The 27,847-nt window shown below is 38.6% G+C and overlaps 1 protein-coding gene across 2 annotated transcripts in view; it reads right to left on the minus strand.

Moving 5' to 3' along the window:
- macf1a (microtubule actin crosslinking factor 1a) overlaps window positions 1-27,847 on the minus strand; it is a 201,704-nt gene that overhangs the window by 106,019 nt on the left and 67,838 nt on the right. For both annotated transcript variants that reach the window (XM_016515233.1, XM_016515239.1), the window contains exons 3-7: window positions 8,118-8,179; window positions 5,944-6,033; window positions 5,187-5,282; window positions 3,629-3,706; window positions 2,712-2,804 (exon numbers count right to left, since the gene is read on the minus strand). In XM_016515233.1, the coding sequence (XP_016370719.1) occupies window positions 2,712-2,804; window positions 3,629-3,706; window positions 5,187-5,282; window positions 5,944-6,033; window positions 8,118-8,179 (419 nt within the window). The remainder of the gene's footprint in view (window positions 1-2,711; window positions 2,805-3,628; window positions 3,707-5,186; window positions 5,283-5,943; window positions 6,034-8,117; window positions 8,180-27,847) is intronic.

The raw sequence follows: 27,847 nt of genomic DNA on the forward strand, positions 1-27,847 counted from the left end.
GTAGACATGAAGGTGAAGATATCCCTTTTCTATAGACACTGCTACACAAAATACAGCACTGTGATGGTATTTAGTCATGTGATCAGAAGCAGCATACACGAGCAGGATTGCAAAGGATGATGAATTAACAGGCCTTATTAGAACTGTGATACCATCATTATCAGCCAGCTGAGCCCACTATTTTTTATTTATTTTTTATCAGCCTAATTGTCATGCATCCAGAGTCTCCTGCACTGTAACTGAGATGGTGTAAATTTCTGTTTACTGACAGAGACCGGCACACATTTATCAGCTTTATCCTGCAGATAGAGAGCATAAGATTTCAGTACACTACAATCTTTGCCAAACGACCCAGCTGGCCAGACAACCACACCTTTTATGTGACTAACATATTAGCCAATCAGATCAGTTCTTTTTTCGAGACAGCTGGCGCAAATTCAGCCTAGGCTAATACACTGAAGCCTGATTGGTATTTTCCCACAGGATCCTAAACTTAGACAAAAATATATGAGGATATACAAAACACAACTTCGAAAGGCTGCTGTTAGCCTAAATAACAGCGGTGGTTTCAAAACAGAGGGAAGTGTCCCAGATTGAGTGTGGGGGAGGTTGGATAGCTAGTCTCTCTTGGCTGTCTGAAGTGAATGTACAGTATGCATCAAAATGGCGCTTACAGGAGTGGTTTCGAATGCTTCTATTGACAAACAGCAACTCCTAATGGCTTCTAATGTGCCTCTGCTGAAATGATTAAATTGGATGTTTCTGTAAATGAGTCTTGCTATGTTATATTGTGCTTTAGTAATTTTGGCTGCAAGACATTACAGATCATGCCATGTTACTGTACACCTTTGGAAGTGGACCAACTTGAACTTAGTTTACAATGACAAGAGTAAACTTGTTCATCACAAAAATAACATTATGCGTTTCTATAGTGGTCTACCATCCAGCCTTTTATTCCTCCCTCCAATATATTTTTGGTTGACAGAAAATAACAAAGCTAATGTTGAAATGTTTAACCAAATCAAATTCTCCATACTGTCTTAGTGTCAGTGGCATGCTCTGCTTTGTGGACTGTTGTCTCATTTCCATTGTTTCATAATTAAGCAATGTTAAGTATCGCAATTAAGTATGCAAGTTTTAAAAGTCCCATTCCTTGTTTTTTTTTTATTGCCTCTGTTCATCCCTGTGCACAATTATTAAAATGTTTTAGTTTTGTCCCAGAGACACATAAGTAGTTTACAAGTACTTATTTGTGTGCCAGTGGCCTGCTCTGTTCTGATCCAATTACTGCAATTTGTCTAGATAATTGATAGTTTGTTTCAAATCTCTGCTCTTTAGTTATTGTTAGAATATATTGGACGTAAAAATATCAGATTCAAGCACTGTGGAGGAAAAAAAAAACACATAAGTGGTTGCATTTCTAATTCTAAAATCTGTCTAAATCTATATGTAAATATATATATATATTTTTTTTTTGCTATTTCATGAGGCCTACGCTTCCTCCACTCTTTTCTGCTGAATCATGCTGATTGAAGAATGCTTTGGGGTTATACTAAAACACAATCACCTTGGCAACCAGCTGCATGTCACCTTGTGATGTCACCGCTCTGTTGATAATAACAGTGTCCTCTGCTGGACGATCCTGGGAAGTGCAGCTAGTATGCAGTACATGATAACTATATATTTTAAATAACATTTAATAGAACATTTTTAAATGATCAGCAGAGATTCAATTATCATAACAGTTTTATTATTTTTGGTAAGAGCTAGTCTTTATTAAATTAGCATTGTGGCCTTTTCTCATAGCTGATGGGTGACTAATGTTATGTTCAGAATGAAATAGGCTACAACTTCACAACTGTATACTGCACATAGCATGCAATTTTTCGTATGCATGATATACTATGCATACTATGAAGACTACAATCAGAGAATATAGTACTGCATACAATGCATTTCACAAGAATGAATGGAAACAGTAACTAACTACAGTGATTTGAATATATCTTTCTTGAGTCATTATTTGATCAGACTGCCCCAAATTTTAAGCTTTCTACACAAATTTGCATCAAAAATTACGTTAACTGGTCATTTGATTATTTTAGTACGTTATTAATATGGTTTGCACAATCTGCACTAGTATTCCATTATAGAGCAAGGGCGAAATTATCTTTTTATTGCTTCGGATTCCCTCTATAAATGGGACATTTCAATTCTACCAGCAGCGCAGTATCCATCCAACAGACCTTACTTCTCTAGTTTGACCCATAAGTATACTGTAGAAAACTGAAGGCCATTTCACAAATGTGCTCTACAGGGCCAATTTCTGAAGACTATTGTTTCTTTATCAGCATGCAGGCTGGCAGTGCCTGTCTAGAATTGTCTGCAACCTCTGTCCATTCTGCAAAACAGGCAGACTGCCGGGCCTTTTATATTGAAGCACCATACAGTATAAACCGTTCCCTAAGCATATTCAAAGTCTGAGTTTAGGATTGTACTCTATCCATCACATTCTCCTCATGAACCATTCCCTCTTGAGTTCTCTTATTCTTGCCATGGGCAAATCCCTGTTGCTCAAACTGACAGCTGCGGACATGAGAGGCTGGTAAACAGCTGCTATTAGCATTAAGCAGAGTCAGCTCTAACTGTGGCATGCTGTGTTGAACCCTACAGATTCAAGTAGGACACAGCTGTGACTAAGGTGAACTTACCTGGAAGTGAAGGATGATGGTCCAGATCAGTCCCAGTGTCAGCTTTGGGTTCCCATCTGTGATGTCATCATTGCGTATATTCACTAATTTGACCTGCATTAAAGTAACAGAAGACTCTCATTAGTGGGAAATATCTGAATGAGTTAAAAGGTATAATTTGGTGTAAACAGTCTGATTGACCCCAAAAACACTATAGGCGCGTTTCCATTACAGATTTGCGCAAAACTTTGGCGGTTTTTTGCTATATATGGGAGTTTTTGCGAAATTGACGCGTTTCCATTAGGCGTATTTTCAATTCGCAATTTCAATTTGCGCAATTTGAAGGGTAATGGAAACGCGCCTTGTAACATTACTTGAATCTGCTAAAAATGCCTAGGGGACTAAACAAATGAAAACTGGCAATGTAATGTAATTTCAGGACAGCTTTGTCGTTTGTTGTCCTCTTACGCTTACAGCTGTCAGAAGCTATGTACTGTGTACTGGGAGAGGGGTGCAGGTTGGCATTTTGTCTGGTTTAGGGACCCTGGGCTGGGGTGACAACAGAGAGGGGATTGGACAGACTTCTATGGGGCAGAACACATCTATCAACTCCAGGTCATGTTATCTCAGAGCCATGCTGCCAACTGAAGCACAATGAGACTAAGGACACAGAAGTCCCAAGCTATCATCTTGTATTCACTTCCCCTAAATGTGCATGACATTAGTCCATTAGTGAGGGTAACCAGCCTCAACACTAAAGGGGACACGTCCTCCCCAGTATTCAGAATAATATTTTAGCCCCAGAATCTTATTTTAGCCTACCCAATCTTGAATATTTGGTTACGTCCTTGCATTTATAAATAAAGAGCTGACAATCTGTAAAAAGCGACTTGTGATTGTTTCTGAGAGTGAGAATGCGTAAGTGTAGACATTCATACCTGTCTCTGCTTAAGGAAGTCTAAGGCGATCTGCACATTCTGGAGTCGGTGAAATCGCATGCGACCCTTTTCCCTGGGCTATTGAAGACAGGAAGAGAGTGAGAGAGAAACAGAGAGAATGCAGATGAGTGCACTGATAATCAGGGCAAATTGGAGGTGTGAAAACAGGACTGTTTCATTAGCACAAGCCTGAAAGCAGCAAAAGCAGCACACTGCAAAATAACACAAGACCCTCTCAGGATCATCAGTAATTAATAATCCTGTCTCAGAGTCACAGGGAATTGTTAGCATACTGTGAAAATGTCACCATTAGCAAACCATTCAAACAGCAAATCTAAATAATTATTGTATTTTTATCTCACACACTCTGCCTTGCCTGCTAACATCTCTCTGCTAGTGGGTGACCAATAGCAATATCTAGCATGCAGGGCAGTAGATGGCCGATATAATACCAATATACACTACCATCCAAAAGTCTAGGGTTGGTAAGACTTGTAATGTTTTTGAAATTGAACAAAGTATTTTATGCTCAGTTAGGTTGCATTTGTTAACAAACAAACACAGTAAAAACAGTAATATTATTAAAATAACCGTTTTCTATATATTTTAAAGGGGTCATATGATGCTATTTTAAAGATCATTATTTGGTGTATTTGGTGTCACAGAATATGTTGACATGCTTTAATGTTCAAAAAACACATTATTTTTCAAATACTGTACATTATTGTGTAAGATTCTGATTTGGTGCTTCTTATTATTATCAATGTTGAAAACATTTGTGCTGCTTCATATTTTTGTGGAATAGATAGTTCAAAAGAACAGAATTTATTTGAAATAGACATTTTCTGTAAATTTATTTAGTGTTACTTTTATTCAATTTAATTTGTTGTTGCTGAATAAAATAATTGATTTAAAAAATCTTACTGACCACAAACCTTTGAACTGTAAGCTGTATATTACAATTTTACAATATTACAATAAGATGTACCAAAATTTCCTTCTGTTTGAAAACAGAAAATATCTATTGACAAGGCTGAAAGGTCAAATCTATTGGCTAATTTTATTTATCAGCCAGGCATGGCCAATAATCTAAATAGCCAAATATCATCCAATTGACTGGCCTGTCCAATATATCGGTCTATCACTACTCTCTACTGAGGTCACGTAGCAGACTCGCACACCCTTACATGCAAAGCATGCTCACTATCACCCGCAAATGCAGCAGCGTGTACAGCAAACCTGCAAACAGGTGACCAGAAAACCCCCACAATAGGGCAAACGTGTCAAAGTCATCAGATTCAATGTGAGAATGTGACGTGAGCGTTGGCAGTACTGAAGTGAAGTGTATATAAAATGTGTACACAAAGCGAGGTCTCTCACACACCTAAATGTAATAAATCAAATTATGTCTGGCATCATGAATTATGCATCGGCGTATTAGACATTGCCCTCCGCATATTCACGAAATTGACCTGTCCTTGGAGTCCACGCCATGCAGTGTACACAGCTGACTGTGTGTGACTGTGTTTGTTTCAATAGGGGGAGGGGTCACACATACTCCCTGAGCTCCATCCTCCTCATCCTCCCCACCCAGCAGGATGAGTGGGGGTGCACGTGACACAGACGTTCTCCGCAGAGTTGACGTGCCCTTGTGCTGATGACATCATCATAGAGAGGGTCACAGGAAAAGGATGAAGACAAAAACAGTGTTGAAGGGCTGATATATGTACAAAACAACAGTTAAAAAAATATTAAAACGAGAGGGAGAGAGTGAAGCTAAACAAAAACAACAAATAAAAAGTGCAAAATCCAAAATATATATATAAAAAAAACATAAAAAGATGGTGAAAGAATGGAACGGAGACGGAGAGATAGAGCAATTGTAGAGGGCAGGTGGTGTGTCAGCAGTCTGTCTCTGTTAATCCACCCGTCAGTCAGTCTGCCCCAGTGCATCATGGTCCCCAGCCATCAGAGTGGGCAAGATTGAGTGCAGAAATAATGTACTAATGCAGATGTCATTACAACACATTGCCGTACATATCAGACTCCGCTATTTCTCTGCTGCAAGGCCTGTATCTGCATTTGGCAACATCAGCCACAAGCCAGGACACTTAATGACATCAGCCTAAACCCCAGGTCAACTCATGTGACATGATACCCAGGCACCATGTGGCTCTGAATTGCATTATGGAAAATAAAGAAAATCTCTGCCCCATGAATTGCCCAGGAGAATTGCGTAAAGCATTGGAATCAAATTTGTGTACAACCTTATGCATAACCTGTGTGTGTTAAGGTAATGGTAGTTAATTTCTCACCAATGTGACGCCAGACAGCACCTCAAGCAGGGAAATGAGGTTATGCCCATCCCTTAGATCCTCATACAGGTCTGTGATGTGCTTCCGCACCTGGAGAGAAAGAGAGAGAAATACAGTTAGAGTGAGATAGTTGAATTCCTTACAGTCTTTAGAGGCCTATGTGTAAGCGTTTGTATTATATGCAATGGTGTAACGTTTTCAATAGGGTTTGTGCTAGAATTACCATGTTTGGTAACAGGCTGACTTTATACATCAAACTGTATTTAAAGGACAATTAGCAAACACATTTTTTTTTGGTTGGTTGCGACCCATTAACAAAAGCTGTTTGGATAAAATAGTAAATTAGTTTCGTAGAGAGACAACTGCAGTACACTAACTCTAACCAGCAGAGGACGCCAAACTCATTGAGATGGGCCAGTAAAATAGCAACAAGAAAAGTTCTGTACTTAAGTGCGTGTGTGTGTGTGTGTTTGTGGATTCAGAGATCCTAAACTGTACACAGAAGATCCAACACAGCTGCCTCCCCATAGTGCCACAGAAGAACCATCTGCTGAGTATAAAAGAACATCCTGACAACTGTGACTCTCACTATCCTCTCCATTCCCTCCCTTTATTTCACTCAATTCAGAAAAAAAAAAAAACACTATATATGATATACTGCTCAAATGTATGGGGCCAGTACTACTTTTATTTTTTAAAGAAATTAATAATTTTATTCAGCAAGAATGCATTAAATCGATCAAAAGTGACAGTAAAGACATTTAAAATGTTACAAAAATATTTATATTTCAAATAAATGCATAAATTAAATCAATTACATTTTAAAATATATTATATACATTATATTTTTTTTCAACATATTACATTTTTCCATTACTAATTATATTAATTTGAGTGAAAAGCTAAACTAAAAAAATTAATGAGAATTTGAAGCTAGCAGTGTTTGTGTAAAAACTGAATCATGTCTTCCAGCATGATTTGAGAAGATTCAAAGAGCATCTTGTACTTCAGTGCAAACAAGAACATCTGTCAGTCTGTATCAGTCAGTATATCAGTGTGTATCTGATCACATGATTAATGTCACTAATATTGTTATGCTCATATTTGTGTTCCCACACTCCCTGAACACAACCTAATAATTTCTTTCCACCTCTGTCTCTCTCATGTCATTTCAGTGTTTATCACAGGTGCATTACCAGGGAATGCCCTGTTGCCATTGACAGAGAGAATAACAAACTATACTTGGGCACTGGAGTAATACCCTAGTGGTGGAGTATTACATAATAATAAAATGTGTCACACTCAAATGCTTCCTCCCTCTGTAGTCAGCAGTCATTCCTGTAGACAGGTACATTGTGCAACCCCTCTTAAACCGGTTTAACTTTTTTGCAGTGCTTATGTTAGGAGTGTGTAAAGGACAAACAAACAGATGTGACACAATCTACAACACACTGCTTTCAGTCAGTGTAACATTGCCTGAGGGGAACAACATACCTGTTCACCTGCCAGAAATGTAGAGAGATGTGTAAACACAACACTAACAGGTATCATCACCTACTGCCGTCTGCCATTAGAGTCTGTCGTCTCTAATACAATATAAAGAGGTCCCAAAAGGGTCACAGAGGTCTAGTATATATAACTCACTACTTGTAGAGTCTAACATTAGAGCAGCACTGTGCAAACCTCATTTCCTGTGATCTGACCTACATTACAGCATACTGGCAGAGTTATGAGGCCACTATCTCTAACCTAATAACTCTGGCCCTTCTGCAGTTGGTCATCTGCCCTGCCCTTGAAATACCCAACATTCTTTGCTCTCATGATCTGTAGTCAGTGGGGCAGGAGTTATAGAGGATTACCAGACTCACAAATATAGTTCTGCAACATGACAACATGCTGAACGTCTTTTCAGATTCATATGGACAAAACACTGGGGAGACACCTTTGTCATTGTGTTATTATTAAACGAATAACAGTGCCTGTACAATCGTTGACTTGCAGGACCTGCTGCAAGTGTCCTAATATTAAAGAGATCAGTCCCTGAGTCTTATGTGTGAGTGTGAACGTGTGAGCGTGCCGTGTGTTCAGCAGGACTGAAGCCCAGTGGCCAGCAGGCCTCATCATTGTGCAGTGCAGCAGAAAAGACGAAAATAACCCGGCGTGCTGGACTGTACCTTTATGAGATGTTTATTGACCCATTTTGTGAAAGTTTTCTTCTGCACCCTGTCTCGTTCATCTGTGAAAAAAGAGATAGAAGAGGAAACAGCAGAAAAAGAGAGAGAGGAAGAGGCGAGAAGGGGGGAGGAAGAGAGATTGGGTTAATTATGTAACACATGAGAGGACTAAGCATCATGCTGTGTATTATTTACAAGCTTCCCTCCAGTCTTGCTTTAAAAAGCCTGAATTCAAACACAGACCATAAAATGCAAAATCATGTATTTTAATGAACAATACATTAATAGAAATAATACATTTTACCTGTGGTGACATGATTTAATAGAAAGCCATATTGTAAATACACTACCATTCAAATGTTTGGGTCCGTAAGATTTATTTTATTTTATTATTTTATTGTGTTTATTGAATTATATTTAATTTATTTTTTTAAGAGATATAAATTTATAAAAAGTGATAGTATTTCAAATAAATGCTCCTTTTTTAAAATAAACTTTTAAACTTTTCAACATTGATAACAATAAGAATGTTTAATAGTAAGAATTGATAATAATGTTTCTTCACCATCAAATCAGCATATTAGAATGATTTCTGAATGATCATGTGACACTGAAGACTGGAGTAATTCATAGCTTTCAGTTACGTGACCGGCTCGAAGACCTGGAGGGCAAAACATCCATAGAACTGCAGGACAAGCCTGTCAATTTTCCATCTGTTTCACAGCCGCAAATATTTAGATCACCTTTCAAAAGAATAAAACAAAGGTATGTGAACAAAATGCAAGTTTTGGCCATTTGCAATCCATATTAAGCACCCGCGGCAATATTTCAATCATTAAACAGTGCGACAAAACGTTGTAAAAACACTTAAAGTGCCTTAATATATTTAAAACAGTAATATTCTCTATATTAATGATGCATAGTTTACATATGAACGGAATATGAACGCAATCTGCTTAATGGTTCAGTGTTTTCCTTCTAATGACTTTCTATGGGAAACCATTTAACGTGAAACTTTGCACATTGCGTTTATATTCTGGCTTCATCTGCTTGCCTGTACAAAATATACATAATCAATAAGGTGTTTACTGAATTTCGCTTTTTAATATCTGCGTTTAACTACATTACTAAATGCAAACTGCGTAAAAATAACTGGCGGTCAGTGGAGCAAAGCTTCGTTTTGCCCTCCAGGTGGGCGTTCCTATAAGCGTGTGACGTCACGTGAAAACTATCAACAGCTGCTGAAAATTCAGCTTTGCCATCACAAAAATAAATGTACATTTTAAAATATTAAAATAGAAAACAGTTATTTTAAATTGTTACAACATTTCATAATATGCAGTTTTTACTGTATTTTTGATTAAATAAATAAGCCTTGGTGAGCATAAGAGACTTTCAAAAGCATTTAAATATTTTACCGACTCCAAACTTGAACAGCAGTGTGTGTGTGTGTGTGTGTGTGGTTATTTTCACTGAAAGAACACACCAGTTTAAAATACAATGACATGCTAATTTTTTCCTGGTAAGACATTTTTAAAACATCCATGATATTTTTTTTTTGTATAAAGCCTTTTAGAAAGTCATATTAAATCCACAAATTAAAAAATAAAATTGACAGGCAAAACAGGTTATAGCAATACATCAGTAGCTACATTAGCAGAGGTTTGGTAAAAATTTAAATTAGGCTGAAAGTTTAAAAAAAGACCAGTTAATAGGTTCATTACCATTATACCTGACCTACATTCTCCACAACTTACTATAACATGTAGGAGGCTGTCAAAGTCACACATGAATACATGCTCAGAACACCATGACAAAAGCATGTTCAGCTTGATGTTGCATCATACCACACTGTATGTACCCAGAAATGCACAAACATCTTGAATGTTATTTAATTCAGTACAATTAGTAGGGATCAAAAGTTGACATATTACAGTCCTGAACTGACACCTGATGCCGCGGATGTTGGTATGATCTAAAAACACTGCAAACAAGGAATTATGGGCAGGAAGTTTTGAATTGAGACATGAACTTCGGGTCTGTAAGTCATTCTGTTTTGTCTGTTATTCTGAACATGCCAGACTAGAGACGCAACCAAGCACAGAATACAAACTGATCACACAAGCCTGCTGTTCTATGAGTTTATTACACTCCTGCTTTATCTGCCTCTTTCTTTTGGCCTCTTACTGTGAGGCTACAGTTGATGTGGTTGCTATGGTGACAAAGCAATACTAAGCAACCGTGTGGTGCAGACGGCCCACTTCAGCACACACAGAACATCCCACTCTCAAATTCACAATATATATGCACGTATAAATTATATATATGATTAAAACAAAAAGTTACATGTTATTTTAATGTTATCTTCCTAAATGAAAAAAAAAATGGAATAACAACATATAAGTTCTCTACTAGCGTGGGAATTCAGTCTGACTTTTGAACATAAGTTGATAGTTTAATGAGTACAGCAAACACCTTTTCAGCTTTTCACATACCTCACACACCCACTTTTGCATTGTGGATCTGATTCATGCACACCCACCCACACACACACACACACTATTGCAAAAGAAATATGTGTGTCAAGTTATTTCTCAGAATGACTTATTCCCTTTTATCCACATGTCTGTAACTGTCACAGAGGCACATTCTCTTGTTCCTCAGTACAATGAGTCATTGTGTTGGTTCACACACCATACACTGTGCAAAAACTCACACCGTCATGCTCACGCTCATCCACGTGGGATCGCACACTGATATAGCGTCACAACAATAGTGGACGAACATATATCATCAAACAACACATCCGCTGACACACAAATCACAGCGTCCATGTGACTAGGTGACGACACGCACACAGGAACACAAATAGAAACTGACCTGCGCAGCACATGAGTGCGTGCAGATGAGCATTCAGGCTCCGTTCGGTGCAATATTCAGGCCACATGCTGGTGGTGACTTATTCCTTTTGGCTTCCAGAACGATCTACCTTCCCCTTCGTCTTCCTGTCATGTCTCGGAGTGTGGCGTTTCACACCTTTAGTCCAAACACACTCCAATCTCTCATTCAGAGTTGAAAATCAAATCCACACTCGAGGAAAAAAAGGCATAGATATTTTCACTTCCTCCTTTATATCTACAGCTCCCACATTCTACCTCCTCGTTCGCCGGTCTTCATGTTTGCTGCCATATCAAAGCTCAACTCAAACATGCAGCTTGGCTCACACGTGCATGTCAAACTCTACAAGAGCTCCTCCTTTACAACTAAATAAGGAGTGATGTTCCCCGACTCCCTCAAACCACTGCCACTCTCACTCTCTCAGAGGAGAGATGTGTTGTTAATGCAGTAATGAGTGCTGTCCTTTCCACCTCTTGCTTTCAAGCTCGCACAATCCGTGGTTGCTCAGTTTCCTGTGTTTGAATGAAGAACCTTTTGTGCAGCAATCCATCTTCAAGAGTCTCTTTGCAACAAAAAAATGAGCAAGTCTAGAAATGAGAGATTATCATGCTTCTCTGAACTGTTGTTGTGAACTTCATAACAGCATGGTGAGATGAGCGAGCGTCCCCCCAGGATGATGTCATCTGAACAGTTTAGTGACTGCCCTCTGACGTCACGCGAACGCCCGTCCTGAAGTGCCCACCTTACCTTTAGACTGGAACTAAGTCACGACAACAATGCAAGTTCTAAGGTCCATATCATAAAAAGTCTTGTGACGCAAGCTGGTCCAATCGAGCAATAAACAAGTGAATGACAAGATGTTACTTGTTCATGTCCTCTGCAGAGCTCTGCAGATCTGAATTGAGGAGAAAATGAAAGTGAAAGTGAAAATGAGTGAGCATAGGGGGGAAAAGGATGGAGAAAATCCTGGGGACTTTTAGGGATGAAGGAAAAAAAATGGACAAGTCTAGGGCTGCATGATAACAGTTGAATTAATAATCACCATTATTTTGCTGAAAAATGATAATCACAATTATTAATTCTTTTTCTTTTTAAATTTCATTAGAGTTATTGTACTTTCATGAAGCACAAATAAAGAAATCGTCAACTCAAGCGCAAGATTTATTTGATCTAATCTCAACATTATGAAAACTGGTAAGAAGCTTCTCTCAAAGCTAAAACAGTGAAATACCAAATATCATTTACAATAATTCCAAATTATGTTAATGGTTTTCTATTAAAACTTTGACTTTTTATTGTAGCACAGTATTGTAAAAAAGACTTTGTATTGTAGCACAGATGTATCGTAAATGCATTTATTCAGCAACCCCAATGCAAACAATGTAGTCGAGATTCACGTTTGGATATAACGCAAATATCGTAGACGATTATGCTTGAACAATCGAAAGAAACATAAATCATGACCACAATTATACATGCAGCCCTACTAGTCATGTAATTCAATCTCCATTTGTCACATTTTCCAGAAACGGGGTGATCACAAACATATGAGTCAGCAAAACAAGCAGTGAAGTAACGATCACGATGCTTGCATAAAAGCTGTGACCAAACCCAGAGCTGCAGCCAATCGGCAGGCAGAAGTGATCTGATATTTGATTCCACGGTGTCCCATTTAAACAGGTCTGTAAATCCCTGCAATGATGCTGGAGGCACGTAGGAAAGACCCTGATTATCCTTTGAGAGTGCAATGCACACCTGGCCCTTCACAAATGGTCACCCACAATGCCATTACAAGACAGCTTTTCTCATTCCTCTTTCCTAAAGGGATAGAAGGCATGTAATTTCCATTAGTGGTCCTTCCACTTATACCATCTTTGTCTCTTCCTCCGGCAGATTTTAAATGAACTCTCTATTTCTGTTTCCCATCGGAATTATTTTTTTTTTTTTTGGAGACACCGTTGTTCGGCTGCTCTCTCCTCCTGCAGCCCTCTGAACTATAAATACTAGACAGCTTACACTCCTAATGCCACACAGAGTGCTTATCCCTCTCGCTCTCTCTCCCGCCCCTCTTCTTCGTGGTTATCACGTCTAATCTCTCATCAGGTCCAGTTGGACAGAGCTCCCTCCTCCGTGTGCTCTCTTCTTCCTGTTTTGCCGTTTTCTGAGTCCAGTTTTTCGTCTCTTTCATTCATTTCATATTTAGATTTGCGTTACTCCCTCTCTCTCCCTCCTCATGGTGGCACTCTGAGGCTGGCACGGCTTGTGTCCTCTTCTTCTCGCTCCCTCCCTCACGCACTACTTCTGTTCTTTTCCATTTGTCTTTCCACATGAACAACAAGTTCAATCCATGGGATTCTTGGAAAGGGGCATGACGCTCCCCATTCTCATCTGAACATGGGAATGAAAAAAAGGATAAGACCCAGGCTCTTCATATTCTGTCTATGTATAATCCATGCAATTAGCTGATCTCCCCTCCAGCCAGCCCACTTCATCAGATTAGTCTGCTATTAAATTTGGCTTCCTTGTGACCACAGTTCTCTAATGAGTGAAAACCTAGTTAGCACAGTAACATCTGCAATAGTGATTGACCGATAAGGGTTTATTTAAATTGTCGATGCCGATGTCTAGAGGCCACAGATTCTGGTGAAAACATAGATGTTTAACAGTACATAGAGAGAGAGAGAGAGAGAGAGAGAGCTAGCTAGACGGACAGACAGACAGATATCTGTATTTTTATATTATATATAATATTTATGTATGATATTTTAAATATTATGACTGGGGTCAGTAGGACATTTAAAAAAAAAAAAAAACTTTTATTCAACAAGCATTTATTGAATTGATCAAAAGTGACAGTAAATACATTTATGTTACAAAAGATTTTTATTTCTGAAATATGCTTTTTAAAAGCCTTCTGTTCATTAAAGAACCCTGAAAAATCTACGTATATAATATATTATGGTTTTCAACATTGATAATAATAAATGTTTTCTGAGCAGCAAATCAGCATCATGTGACACTGAAGACTGGCGTAATGATGTTAAAAATTCAGCTTTGCCATCACAGGAATAAATTACATTTTAAAATTAACTCAAATAGAAAATAGTTATTTTAAATTGTAATAATATTTTACAATATTACTGTTTTGACTGTATCTTAATCAAATAAATGCAGCCTTGGTGAGTAAAAGAAACTTCTTAAAAAAAATATTATATATAAATAAATAAAACAACCCCAAACTTTTAAACACTAGTCACAAAGCAACCCAAAAATGCCAAATATCGTCTGATATTTGGCCACCAATCTGGAGGACGGGCATACTTTTCCATTTACAATACTATGTAATTTACAGCTTGATTTCCAAGAATATCCGAGATTCTTTTGCTTGTATTTAGCATGCAAGTTTGTACTTAGTTTATAGGTTAAAATGTTATGACAGCATTTTAGCAGTTGAAAAAACCCCATCACAAACACATTCTGATTGTATTAATTATTTATTGTCATATGCCAGAGGAAGTGAAAGCCAAATGTTCCACTCAGGACAATTTCCAGGGATAAAGAGGTGCTGGGACTGTAACCGTAAGCCACTGCAGGAGGAGCCAAAGCACTAAGACCCATTAAAACAAAGTCTATTAGTCTTGAGGTGTTGTAGCGGAATTCAGACAAGCATTAACCTAAGAGGACACTGGGATTGATGGATAACAGTGGGCAGAACTCTGCATGGAGTTTGTTTTGGATTTGTGTTCCAAATAAATCACCCAGACTTGAGGTTTACCGCAACTGTATTAACGTGTAATTGAGTACAACAGCAAGGACAAAAGGGGGTTGCTAGTGCAAACCAAACACAGACAGACACATACAAAAGCTAATAACGGAATGTGCCCAACCCCGGCGCTTTACCCACACCCATGTTCTGCTACACTTCCTGCTGTTGCTAATAATAACCTCTGTGGAGCAGTATTGCATCTCTTTCTCTTTTCAATCTCTCCACCACACGCAGGCCTCGACTGCTCACATATACACTAGAGAAACAGACCTTGCATGACCCAGAGCTTGCTCACCCTCATACATATGCATGGGCGCAAATCATCCAAAAGAACAGCCCCCCGCTCCACACAGACATTTCAACAGATCAAGTCACATGAGAGTAACATAAGTCACAGTCTGTCTGTCTGACAGATTTGGCCACTTCTATCAAACTCTGCCCTAAGATTCTCACAATACCTTAATCACATCTTACAGTATAATACCAGCTAAAGTGTCAAGATGCCACACATTCATCATGTTGTTTGGATGAGTTGTTCTTTATATAGAATGAGGCAGGTATTCTGGTTATATTCTGGTGAGTAATAATTCTTTACAGTTTATACAGACGCACTGATATCTTTCTGGTCGATTCAATATAAACTGATAATTATTTTCATGTTATGGCAAAACCTGGTAATTTACTAATATAAAATTTCTATGGTTTTGCCTAAATAAAGTAAAAATAAAACACTACAACCTAAAATCAGTTTAAGTAAATTTAGGCATAATTTTTGGGCAAAAAACATCAGCATAATGATTTATATAGGATCCTGTGACACTAAAGACTGGAGTAATGGCTGCTGAAAATTCAGCTTTGCCATCACAAGAATAATTTACATTTTAAAATATATTTGAATAGAAAAGAATTAATTTAAAGGGTTGGTTCACCCAAAAATGAAAATTCTGTCATTAATTATTCATGTAGTTTCAAACCCATAAGACTTTCGTTCATCTTCGGAACAAAAATTAAGATATTTTTGATGAAATCCGAGTGCTCTCCATAGACAGCAATACAACTGAAATGTTCAAGGCCCAGAAAGATATGACATCGTTCAAATTTCTTCTCTTCTGTGTCAGTCAAAGCACGTTCACGTTCGTCGACTGACATGGAAGAGAAGAAATTGTTGAATAAAGTCATTAATTTTGTTTTATTTGCTCACAAAAAGTATTCTCATAGCTTCATAACATTACAGTTGAGCCACTGATGTCACATGGACTATTTTAACGATGACCTTACTACCTTTCTGCGCCTTGAACGTGTCAGTTGCGTTGCTGTCTATGGAGGGTCAGAAACCTCTCAGATTTCATCAAAAATAACTTAATTTGTGTTCTGAAGATGAACGAAGGTCTTACGGGTTTGGAATGACATGAGGGTGAGTAATTAATGACAGAATTGTATTTTTTGGGTGAGCTAACCCTTTAAATTGTAATAGCCTAATCTCTCACATTATTAGTGTTTTTATTTTATTTTTGAAATAAATAAATGCAGCCTTGTTGAACATAAGAGACTTCCTTCAAAAACATTTAAAAAAAACTGACCCAAATGTTAAAAGTTTGTTGAAAAAAAAAAAATCTAATGTTGGCTCATAACTGATATTGTGCATCCCTAATAAAACACAAAACATTTACAATACTACTGTTCATAGAATCCTATGGTGCCTCCAGCGAGGTTTGGGTACTGGGATACTAATGTGGCACTGGTACCATGTCACACCACTGTGCCCACATGATGGGAACAACACCCCACATCGTCCTCATTTGACTTGATCCTTCCTGACTGACAGCAATCACCAATAATGCTCATCACCAGGACATTCAACATTACCCAGGGCAACCTCTGTCCTTCACCCAAAGTCTAACTAGCCACATGGATGCAAAACACAAATCCCTATGTTCATACTGCAGTCAAAAGTATAATGTGGCACATGACAGTGAGTTAATTGTATAAATTACAGCAGAGCTGCAATGTTTACATGTCAAAGACAAACTTTGCAGTGACAGTTTAACGCTGTGTGAGGCTCATGATTATCAGTACTGTTTGAGATCATAAAAAGTTTATTACAGCACAGCAGGCAGCACAAATATAAAAGAAGTCTTAGTACATCTGTCATCTCCACAAAAAAAAATAAATAAAAAAATAAAAAAATATATATATATACACACACACACACACACACACGTGTGTGTGTGTGTTTTGGTTCAACAACAACAACAAAATTAATTTTTAAAGGTTTGCATGAATTTTTTTGATTTATAACAATTTCTAATTAAATTATGTTCAACCAATAAACTAGATTGAGTTACAGGAACTTAATTTGTAGCATAAACAAATTAAGTTTTTAAGTTGATTACACACAAAAAAAATGTTCCAGCTAATTTCAACATTATTGAGCGATGGTCCTGGACCCAATTAATCTCATTTATTTTAATTCAAATCAACAGCTAGCATAGTACATGCTACACGTAACTTTTATGTAAATTTTATGAAAAAGTTAGATATTACTGGCATTTGCACATGCAGTCATTGCAACCATGGTAACCACAAAAACTTCAACATAACAGAAACTCTTAAAATGCCAAACAAATGTTAAACATTTATTTCAACATTTATTCTCCTTATTCAGTCCTATGCAAAATATGCTGGGAACTAAAAATCATTAAGATGATTTTCTTTTCATTAAGGTACTACAACTGAAAAAAAAAAAAAATTAATGCAGGAATTTCAACAGTTGATGTAATGATTAATGTTTGCAACTGGAAAGGGTTAAATAAATAAATAATTTAGATTTATCCACACATTTATTTAAGTTATGGTAATATGTCTCCTGAATTTCTTTTTAGAGTTCCTTTTAATATACTAATATCTACAAAGCATTAATATATTAGGAAGAGGCGGAGCCAAAAAACGGAAACAAGAAGCCAGGAGATTCCCTACCAGAGTGAATGACAGACACCTAAAGCGACAGGGAAAGACACATGCATTACCAAGACAAACTGCACTCCTGGCGTTCTGGCGTCTACGGCACAACCACACTCCAGTTGCCGTCAGAAGGTGAGCTGCCACAAAGAGCACCGGCAAGAAGACTTCTGAATCAAAAAGGTCCATAACTTGATCTCAAACTCAATCACGTCTCAAACTTGATTCAAATCAAAAATTGTACACTTCTCATCCACTATAACCTGCGTAGCTCGGATCCCTCCTTTAGCAACCTTTCTTTTCTCTTCTCCAAATTCAGACATTAATCTACGCACTTTGGAAATTAAGAAAACCTTTTACTATTCTCTCCAACTTTCCCTCTTTTGAAAAGTAACTGCTGAAACTAATCATCTAACTTGGTCTTCCTCTATCTCTACTCCCTCCTCTCTCTGACACACTTATTCTGAATTCCTTTCCTCTGAAACAAGCGGCATGCTTTTAGCTATCGCTCCATGAGCCGTTATAAACCCAACACGAACAAAGAAACAGAAAAAACTGAGCAAAATGAGCAACAAGTTTTCTCTTCTGTCTGCCCAAGTGGCTGGCAGCTTATGCTTCCTGTACGAGACAGTGCATCTACATTGGCGCATGTTCATGCGAAGTGGATGTGTGTGTTTATGCGTGTGTACCTCTGTTGCTATGAGTAAGCGCTGTCATCTCTTCCATATTTACACGAGACCTTCTACGGAGAGCATCCTCTGTGAGCGGTGCACTTGTCTGAGGGGGAAGAGGCAAATAGCGTTGACGGGTGTGTGACCGCCGACCCCATGATCTCATTTGGGGCGAGCTGCATTCACTGAATGTGTGAATGACATGAGAGCTAACTGTGCATGATGTTACAGAGTCGTTCTGGCATCAGTGGACTTGTTTGCCCGTACTGAATGCTGTATGCGATCATGCAGTGATGCAGCATGACTAACTGCACAGTCAAAGCACCTGGGGGTCTTATTGTTAGAGCCTTTGACTGTAAATAGAAGTATTTTAGCTGAGTGCAGATGGTGCTATGACTCCAACTGCATCTCATTTTGAGTGTGCCTAAAGATGTGTGCAACAGTTTGAGGCTATCAGTGGAATCATTGTGGTTTTGCGGAGACAGGTGGGTACATTAGTACACTAACTTACTGGGAATTGTCATAAGAGGTCACATGATCATTTGGGGGGGCATCCAATCATATTTTACCAGTGCTATAGTTCTGTCCAATCACTTTTGTCACTGATCGTATCCACATTATCTGCTGAATTATCATGTATTTAAAAAAAAGTGAAAAGGGGAAACAAGACAGAAAGGGACTTTACAAAAATAAAGTTTATAGCGTGACAAGAGGAGATTAAAAAAAAGAAAGTATTTGAGGGCGAGTGTGCTAAAAAAGTAACATCTGCAAATCTGTGGCAGCTGTGTTAAAACCACACGGGCTCTGGGGTTAACATGCTGGTAACAAGCTTGACGAGAAGACCTTAATTAAAGTCACTTAAGACAAAAAAACGGCTGTGTTTACAAGAATATACTGATGTAATTTTGTGCATATTGGTCACAAAATATGAAAGAGAAGTCAGTTCCGGCCCGAAACAATCTTTTCTGCAGTGGAACTATGCACGGAATAACAACAGACACATGGGGTAGTGTTCGCGTGGGTTAGTGTTCGTTAGTGTACGCGCTTCAGATGTGTGTGAGGCACGCAAACAGTACGCAAGTTATTTCCCTTCCTGCGCTTAAAGGGGTCATATGATGCTATTTTAAAGATTTCACCAAAACACAGACAGTGACACACAAATAAACACACTTCAATACAGCAACATGATCTCTCTGTGCAGAATCAAAATCTAAGCTGCCAAACACCACATTCACATTCACAAAGGTCAAATGAATACTAACAAAATGACAGAAGCAGATGACATGCAAAGCCTAGATCATAAGATGACGGGTGTTCCTGAAGGTCCGGTTCAAATGCTACTGGATATGCAGAAGAAACACAATGAAGTCTGTTTGCACAGTGCATATCTACAGGACAAACAGTATGTGATGCATGACTCTCAAAGGTAAGCTGTAGGAAAAGGCGTTTCCCCTAAGGGACAGGCACAGATAACATGGAGAGACAGAGAGGAGAACATGGAGATCCCTTGCAAATTTAAATATGAAATTCAACGAGGAAGTTGACATGGTCACCCTGATGTCTAACCGCCCCCCCCACACACACACACTGTAACCCAAAATATAATTTGGTGTTCTTGCACTAAAATATGTCATTACCATTTCAGTCTAGTGTTCCTCCTACAAATCAAACACAAGGTCACCGGAAATATGCTGACCGCAAACAAAGGCAGGGTGTAAGGGAGACAGACGAAAAATATACCACTGTAATAAAGCACATTCATGAACAATATGGCTCAAAAAAAGAGAGTTTTGTCACAGGCAGCATTATTTTCTGGTAAAAGCACTAGTTTATCAGTTATTTCCACCATCTGTGTCCACAACCCATTCAGGGGCCATTCACACAGAATGCTTTTTGCTTTGAAAAATGTGAGATGTGGGCAGTAGAATGGGGAAAAGAAACGCAAGGTTTGTGTGAACGGCCACTAAGAATATGTGGGACACGTCAGCTACAGTCTAAAACACTTTGAAGACAAATGTGGGCTAGTCACAACAAGTCTATGATAGTTTATGAAGCGTTTTCTCTCATTTTAGGAGCTTGACAGCTGTGGTAACTATGAACTATCAAGTGTGAAAAAAGCTGCATAAAGACTCTTTGCTGTATGAAGCTGAAAAAAACAAAAAACAAAAAAACATGTAGGTTTGAAACAACACTATGTTGAGTAATGAGTCTGACAGAATCTTCATTTCTGGTCGATGTTTGGTTTAATATCCCAAACATGAAAGCAGGTTTGCTTGTGAATAATGACTGTACACAACAACCCTCTAAATACACAAAATAAAAAAAAATAAAAAACTAATAAAAAATAATGTTCTCATAATGCTGACCGACAGCTCCCTGTAATACTAAGAAACAATGATAGGGGGCAGTGTGGTAACAGTCATAGCATGTGAAAATGCATGGCTCAACTCCCTCATTTTAAGCCAAAGGCTGCATTGCCACTTGTAATGTCAACAACAGTCCCACTTAACAAGACATGACATCACCGCTCTCAACTGATCTCAGATCTGTTACTTTTCACTCGTCTGATAATGACAACAGACGTCAGTAATCTGCCAGACATGCACAGGTGAAGCAACACAGAAACTCACATGAGGCAGGTATCATGAAACTGCAGAACTTTGAAGGAACAAGAAAAACCACAAGACTATTCGTCTGGAATTTAAACAGATAAGCCTAATTCAAGTAACACACCTACAAGATGAAGACAATAATAATACTTTGAAGTCTTATTCTAAATGAAGTTCTTGATAATAACACCATGTCTACACCGGAAGCGAGTGGTGTGGCACAGCAAAATACTATAGAACCTATTACAATCAGTGATGCTGTCTACACTGGATGCGGCGCTACAACAAATCTGCCTTGTTCTATTTATGACATACTGACACAAAATTAAAATGATTTGGAACGGTTGCTTTGTCACGTCCAGATTAGACAGACAACTGTCGCATCCGGTGTAGACACGGTGTAACTGGCGTGCTGCAGGTAGATAGTGTTTGTTTTGACAAGCAGAATGGGCAGCACTCAGCACGTGTAACCCATCCCCTGTTTAAATATGCCTGAAGGTGCCACTAAAAGATTACATCAAACTGAGCTGCAGACTTCATGCTTCCACACAAACAAATACAACCTACACGGTAAAGAGGCAAAGCTTAACCCAGGTTTAATCTCACTGCCTCAGACCATCTACACAAACACTTTGTGCAGACAGTCTGAGTATCCTCTAAATATTGCATGAATAAAGCAGCCTAGTGGAACCTGAAATTATGAGCTGAAGACAAGACATGATCTATAATACATAATATATAATGCTCCACTTGCATCTTTACTAATTTTTGTCTTTGAGATTTTTTTAAATGGTTTCATTTATAGGAAAGAGAATATTCAATGCATTACTGAACTCTAACTAAAGGGGTCAAGCAGTAAACAGGACATGAAACAGGTGAAATAAATTAAATAATAATAATAGTGTGACCACCAGGTGGACCATGTAGTGTTGGTGCTGACAGATACAAATTGAGCTCATGCCAGAATTGGGCCTCTTGGACAAATGCGAATGGACCAACATAAATAAACCTAGCTAACTATCCCAGCGTCAGTTTGAGGGGTCACCCTTTCATTAACTGTCAACACAGAGTTAGTCTTTAAAGTTCATCTGCCATGAAGTCAGTGAACCTAACTGCTGAGTGTTTGTGTGTTGGTGTTTGGACACTTGACATCATGACTGCGTCAGAGCCGATGGCTGAGCTGCCTGGAGTTCAATGCAGTTTAAAAGGTCCTTTTTATTGAGCCACTTTGCCACTGCAGCCAGGAAATGGAGCACAGAGTCATTAGGCAAGCACAGAGAGACGGTCCATAAGGTAGGAATGAAGTGGGGGAAAAAAAGAAAAGATTTACTCTCACACCTCTGTGGTGAAAGAGCGCAAGTCTCTCATCCCTCTTTCACCCAGGAGCCAAACCTCCCGAGCTGACAGCAGGCTTACTTAATCACAGGTTAATAGTGGGAAAAGAATGGAAGAGGGGGAGTGGGGGAGGGGATACGGAAGGAGAGAAGGTCGTGAGAGAGACAAATTTCAAGAAGAGGTCAGGCATGGGAAAGGACAGAGACCAGGGAAAGAAATAAAGACAGAAAAGATAAAAAGAAGGGGTGGAACGTAGGAGCATACACAAATATAAGACAGAAAGAAAGAACGTTGCCATCACCTCCATTTCCCCACGGCTCCTGTCATCACCACAGTAACCCGTAAATTAGGTACCGGCCTTGCCCTCTGTCAGTCACTTGACCCCTCATAAAAGACCTCTATTTCTCTGTGAGGGACCCAAAAGAGACATTGACCAAACTCCAGTTGATGCATCTTTTCCAGTGGTGGGAACTTGGTAAAGTTGACAATCACTGACCCTTAACCTTGTCAGAATGTTTTCAAAAATGAGAACGACACGGTAGGTGTTGTTTGCTGCCATAAAGCTGGCTGAAGATAAAAGTTTGGGGTGACAATTGGAGTGAAAATACTGAAAATAGGGATGTCAATTAAGCCCAAAGTATCTGGTATTCGGTTTTTAAGCATGATGTAACTTTCTAGTGTCCATTTGTCAACCGCCTGTTGTTCGCTGTATGTAGATTCAAGTGAATTATTGTGTTTTCATGAGTGACCATTGCAGTCACCTTCAAGTATTCTGAAACTTCAGAAACTTTCCAAATAGAATGAGGTGTTTGAGACAGGGGTTGCACTGGGATGTGGAATGGTGTAGAGCGGGAAGCATTTAGCATGAAGAGATTCACAGCTGAGCTTTGTGTGTGCTCAGTACTGCCAGTCACACACTGTACCATGGGAAAGGGCCACCAAGAGTGTCCACTTCAACAAGAAGAAAGGCCGTGTGTCCATTAGCATGAGTTTGTCTGTGTATGTATGAAGTGAGTCATGCTCATGGGGTTCTATTAGGATGGACTAAACCATTCAAACTTGTCGGATTTTCCAGAAAAGAAAAATCTTAATGGTAAGGAGGTCTAAATGTTGTCGAACACTAATGCAGGTTTTTCTTAAATCGACAATGCATTAAATGACCAGTCGCCTTGTTAATGATTCTGACCGCAGCTGCTTCATTAAGGAAAGGTAATCCGTTTTTAACGAGCCACTCTAGGCCTGGAGCCTAAGCCTCGCTGAGAAGGACTGGACCCTTGAGAGCTTCGGCTTGTTTGAAGTGTACCACAATGCCTAACTATAAAGGACAGAGGGCAAAAAGGGGAAAAGACGAAGATTACAGAAGCTAAGAACTAGTGCTGTGTTCAAAATATCGATACGACGATGTATCGTCACAGAGATTTGACGATACGAGTATCGATACAGCTGGCCCTGTATCGATATTGTGGCACGTGTGCAGCAGTGGACCACGCTTAATTTGTTTAAAATTTTACAACGTTTAAAATGGAGTAGAAAAGTGCGAGGTTTCTCAAAAAGAATGAATAGAGCATATATAGGCTACAACCAGGTTTAATCTGGCCGCAGAGGAACACAACTGGGTTGCCTGATATAAAGAGACGTAAACCCCAAAACAAAACTTTACACTTGCGCAATACGGAAATATCTGCTAAGTGTGCTACTTATCTTTGTCAACCTGGCAACCATGTGCACGCGCGCTCTCTCCACTAGGGATAAACGCGCTTGCTTTCTGAAAACAGCGGTTAGCTTGCAGTTTAGCGATCTCCACTTCAATAATCTATTCTCAGAGTAAGTGTGATTCATCAACTGTTCATTTACGACACAGAGAGAGGCTGTGTATGTATGAATTACCACCGTTTTGCCGCGTTTCTCTATTAACAGTAAAGCTGTGGCTTTAATTGATCTTGATTAAGTGATCTGTGTGTGTGACTGCACTTAACATCAAACTGCTTCACACTATTTCTAATAAATGCTGGCACAGACGTGCATGTTCGGCTAGAGTCGCTTTGAACTCGTGCATCTTCGGAAACGGAGCTGCGTGGAAAGTTACAAAAAATGTTGTGCACACCGCCACGCGAAACGACGTTGCGCGGACGCGTCGAGTATAAATCAGCCTTGAGAGTATGTGCGTTAGATACAGTGAAGACAGCGCGTTAAGGCTGATTTATACTTCTGCGTCGGACCTACACCGTAGCCTTTACGCCGTAGGCTATGCGTCAGTTTTCATTTATACTTCTGCGTTGTTGTCCGCGTCAACGTGCAGTACACCTGCAAACCGCTAGTCAGCAGTGTCCACGGGCCAAAATAAAATAGCAAAAATAATGAAAAAAGGATTAAATAAAATAGCAAAATATTGGAAAAAAATGCAAAATAAAATAGCAAAAATTATGAAGAACTGTCAAATAAAATCACTATATCTGTCCATCTAATAAAAAATGCTAAATAAAATTGCAAATACAATAAAAAAAAAAAACGAAAAAAAATTGCAAAATAAAAGCATTTCTGTTGGACCCCGCTTAGTACATCAGTTCCTCTGAATATGGCTTAGTTCAACAGAAAATGTGCATTTCATGTGCAAGTTTTGTGAGTTGATCTCATGATCCATCTTATTTTTAATGTAAAAGCAGTGTGGACGTTTATGCATATATTTATCAGTCTGGCGAGTAAACAAAAAAATTTACTAGCCAATGGCGATTCAATTGCCAAGGTGTTCGTAGAGGGCTGGGTTCGTGGTTTTTTTATGGTTTAGTGGTTTTTTTACGCATGCAAAATTTGCAACCTCAGGTCATCCAAGATGTAGATGAGTTTGTTTCTTCATCAGATTTGGAGAAATGTAGCATTGCATAATGCAGAGGTCAACTGCCTGCTCTGCCAATAGTTAGAAATGGCACTATAGTATGCAGTGTTTAATAAACGGCTGTTTTTCTAAATTCTGCTGAGGTGAAATTCAGTGCAGTCATGTATCGTGATACGTATCGTATCGTGGCCTCTGTATCGTGATACGTATCGTATCGAGACTTTGCTGGTGATACACAGCCCTACTAAGAACAAGGGAAGCGGTTCTAGAGTGTTTTAATTGTATGTGCTGTTAGTTTTAAAATGAAATAATCCATGATCTCTGAAAAGTTCGGTTGAAAAATATTTAACTGGGAAGAGAAGAAAATGGTGAGAAGAAAGAGAATTAAGTGAGATATTGGGGCCATGAGAGGGAAACTGAATGAGAGAAGCATGGGGCCCCAACATCCATTCATCTGATCAACAGGCCCCAACCAGTGCAGAAGAAACAAACAAATATCCATGAATGTAAGAACTCTCTCTCTCACACACAGATAGAGACAGACATATTTACAGGCAATGCCTTTGCCAGGCTTAAGGTTAGGGAAAACCACAAAGAACCACCACTATTTAACTCTCTTATGTAGCACAACTTCCTGGTTCAATGTTCACTCTCAGTATATTTCAATCATTTTTGCTTTCTCTCCCTTTTTAAACAACCTCCTGGCAATGCATATCTGAATTGATTTCCTGGGATGGCCCAGCTCAAGTGATAAAAATCTTTCCCATGCTGCTGCAAGAAGAGCGTTCCAGAAATTAAGGAATGTGACATCCAGAAGTGTAAGGACTTAGAAAACGGACAATGATGCCTTACAATGCTGCCTAGGTTTCGGAACAGCACAAGTCTTATCATTTCCAAGATAAAGCTGCTATCCAAACCAATAATTCTACATGATAAGAAGGTGAAGGATGATGGATTGGTGATGGATGATCATCTGTCTTTTGCTCCTCTTTAAATGAAAGGTGCTTTACTATCTAGATTTACTTCTCTACCATTGTGCATCAGTGGCTGAGCAATGGTACTAAGCTCAGGCTCCGTTGCTACAATCCTGGCTGAAGGCACAATGTGTGTCATTTTTGCTCATACTTACCTACTCATAGGTTAGGGGTTTTTCCTAAGCTTAAAACCACTCAGGACACCTTAGCAACCACTTAGCATCTCCCTGGCAACTATCCATAACACATAGCCTAGTTGTGGCAGTGAGTTTTGCATAGCCTACTAACATTTTCTTGAGAAAGTTCTAGGTGTTTACATTGAATGAAAAAATAAAAACGCAAGCAAGAAAATAAAATTTTCTATTATAATGATTTGATAACAAATCAACTGCCAAGAAAATGTAATGTTGAAGGTAATAATAAGGTATTGTAAACTAATCAATCACCCACCATAGTAAAAGCCTGAAAAGTAAGTTGCATTTACTTGTAGATCAGTAATAAACATCAATCAGTATCAGCTGATAGTTTTATAAGTGGTTTAGTTTGAGATACAGAGAGCAAATGTCAAAGTGAAGAACCAACATACAGGAACAGATTACAATTGTGTAAGTCAGAACTGAAGGTCAAAGGCTGTTAACATGTTTTTATTGACATGTTTTTATTGATTTTTATTGACTGATATGAAATTAGCTTCCGTGAAGGATTATTAAATAGATCAGCCACAACAACAAGCAAGATAACGCACATCAATTATTATCTTGGGTCAATTTAAGCAAAACTGCATTCAGCTGAACTGAATTATGATTAGGAAAAGTATGCACTACGGTAAATATGGAATGTCAAAGCACTAAAAGCACGTGCAACAAGCTTACATCTTCTCAAAACCAACCAAGCAGAACTGATCTATAATTCACAAAAATAAATCTAAAAACAGCAAAGACTGGTCTGAAAAGCCTCTGAGCTGATGGAGGACTAGCGGAAAGACAAAACGTTCGCATGAGGAGTCACTATCAGTAGTGCCTCAATTGAGTTAGTCGGGGAGGAACAGAGTTGCACTATGAAGATGAGCAAGGCTCAGGGGACTGCTGGGAACTCCTACACACAACACAAACACACCCATACGCATATCACAAGACTGGAACAATAGATCTTCCCACCACAATCTCTACAGCCATAATTACCCTCTAACTATCCTCTGTGATTATGGAGACAGCAACCAGTCACTTAACTTGGTTGTACAACCTTAAGAGAGAGCAGCTTATCATAGTAAAGAAGTGCAGTATACAAGTACAGAGGTGTGGTGCTAAAAAGTGATCTAAAAAATGTACTATGGTACAACATGATTTTATCTAATTCATGTAACATTGTGCTGCTATTCAGAGCAATTCAGCAGTTAAACACTGAATCGTAAAAACTACACTGACACATTAAATTGATAATCTGACAATGATGCGGTTTCATTCTGTAATTTTTACACTACTTTTCAAAGGTTCGGGGTCGTTAAGATTTTTTAAAGGTTTTTTAAGGAAGTCACCATAATACTGTGAAATATTATTAAATGTTCTGTTTTTTATTTGAATACATTTTAAAATGTAATTTATTTCTGTGATGGCAAAGCTGAATTTTCAGCAGCCATTATTGTAGACCTCAGTGCCACATGATCCTTCAGAAATCATTCTAATATAC

Source organism: Sinocyclocheilus rhinocerous, unplaced genomic scaffold, assembly GCF_001515625.1.
Source record: "Sinocyclocheilus rhinocerous isolate Xijiao unplaced genomic scaffold, SAMN03320098_v1.1 scaffold492, whole genome shotgun sequence".
NCBI classification, from domain to species: Eukaryota; Metazoa; Chordata; class Actinopteri; order Cypriniformes; family Cyprinidae; genus Sinocyclocheilus; species Sinocyclocheilus rhinocerous.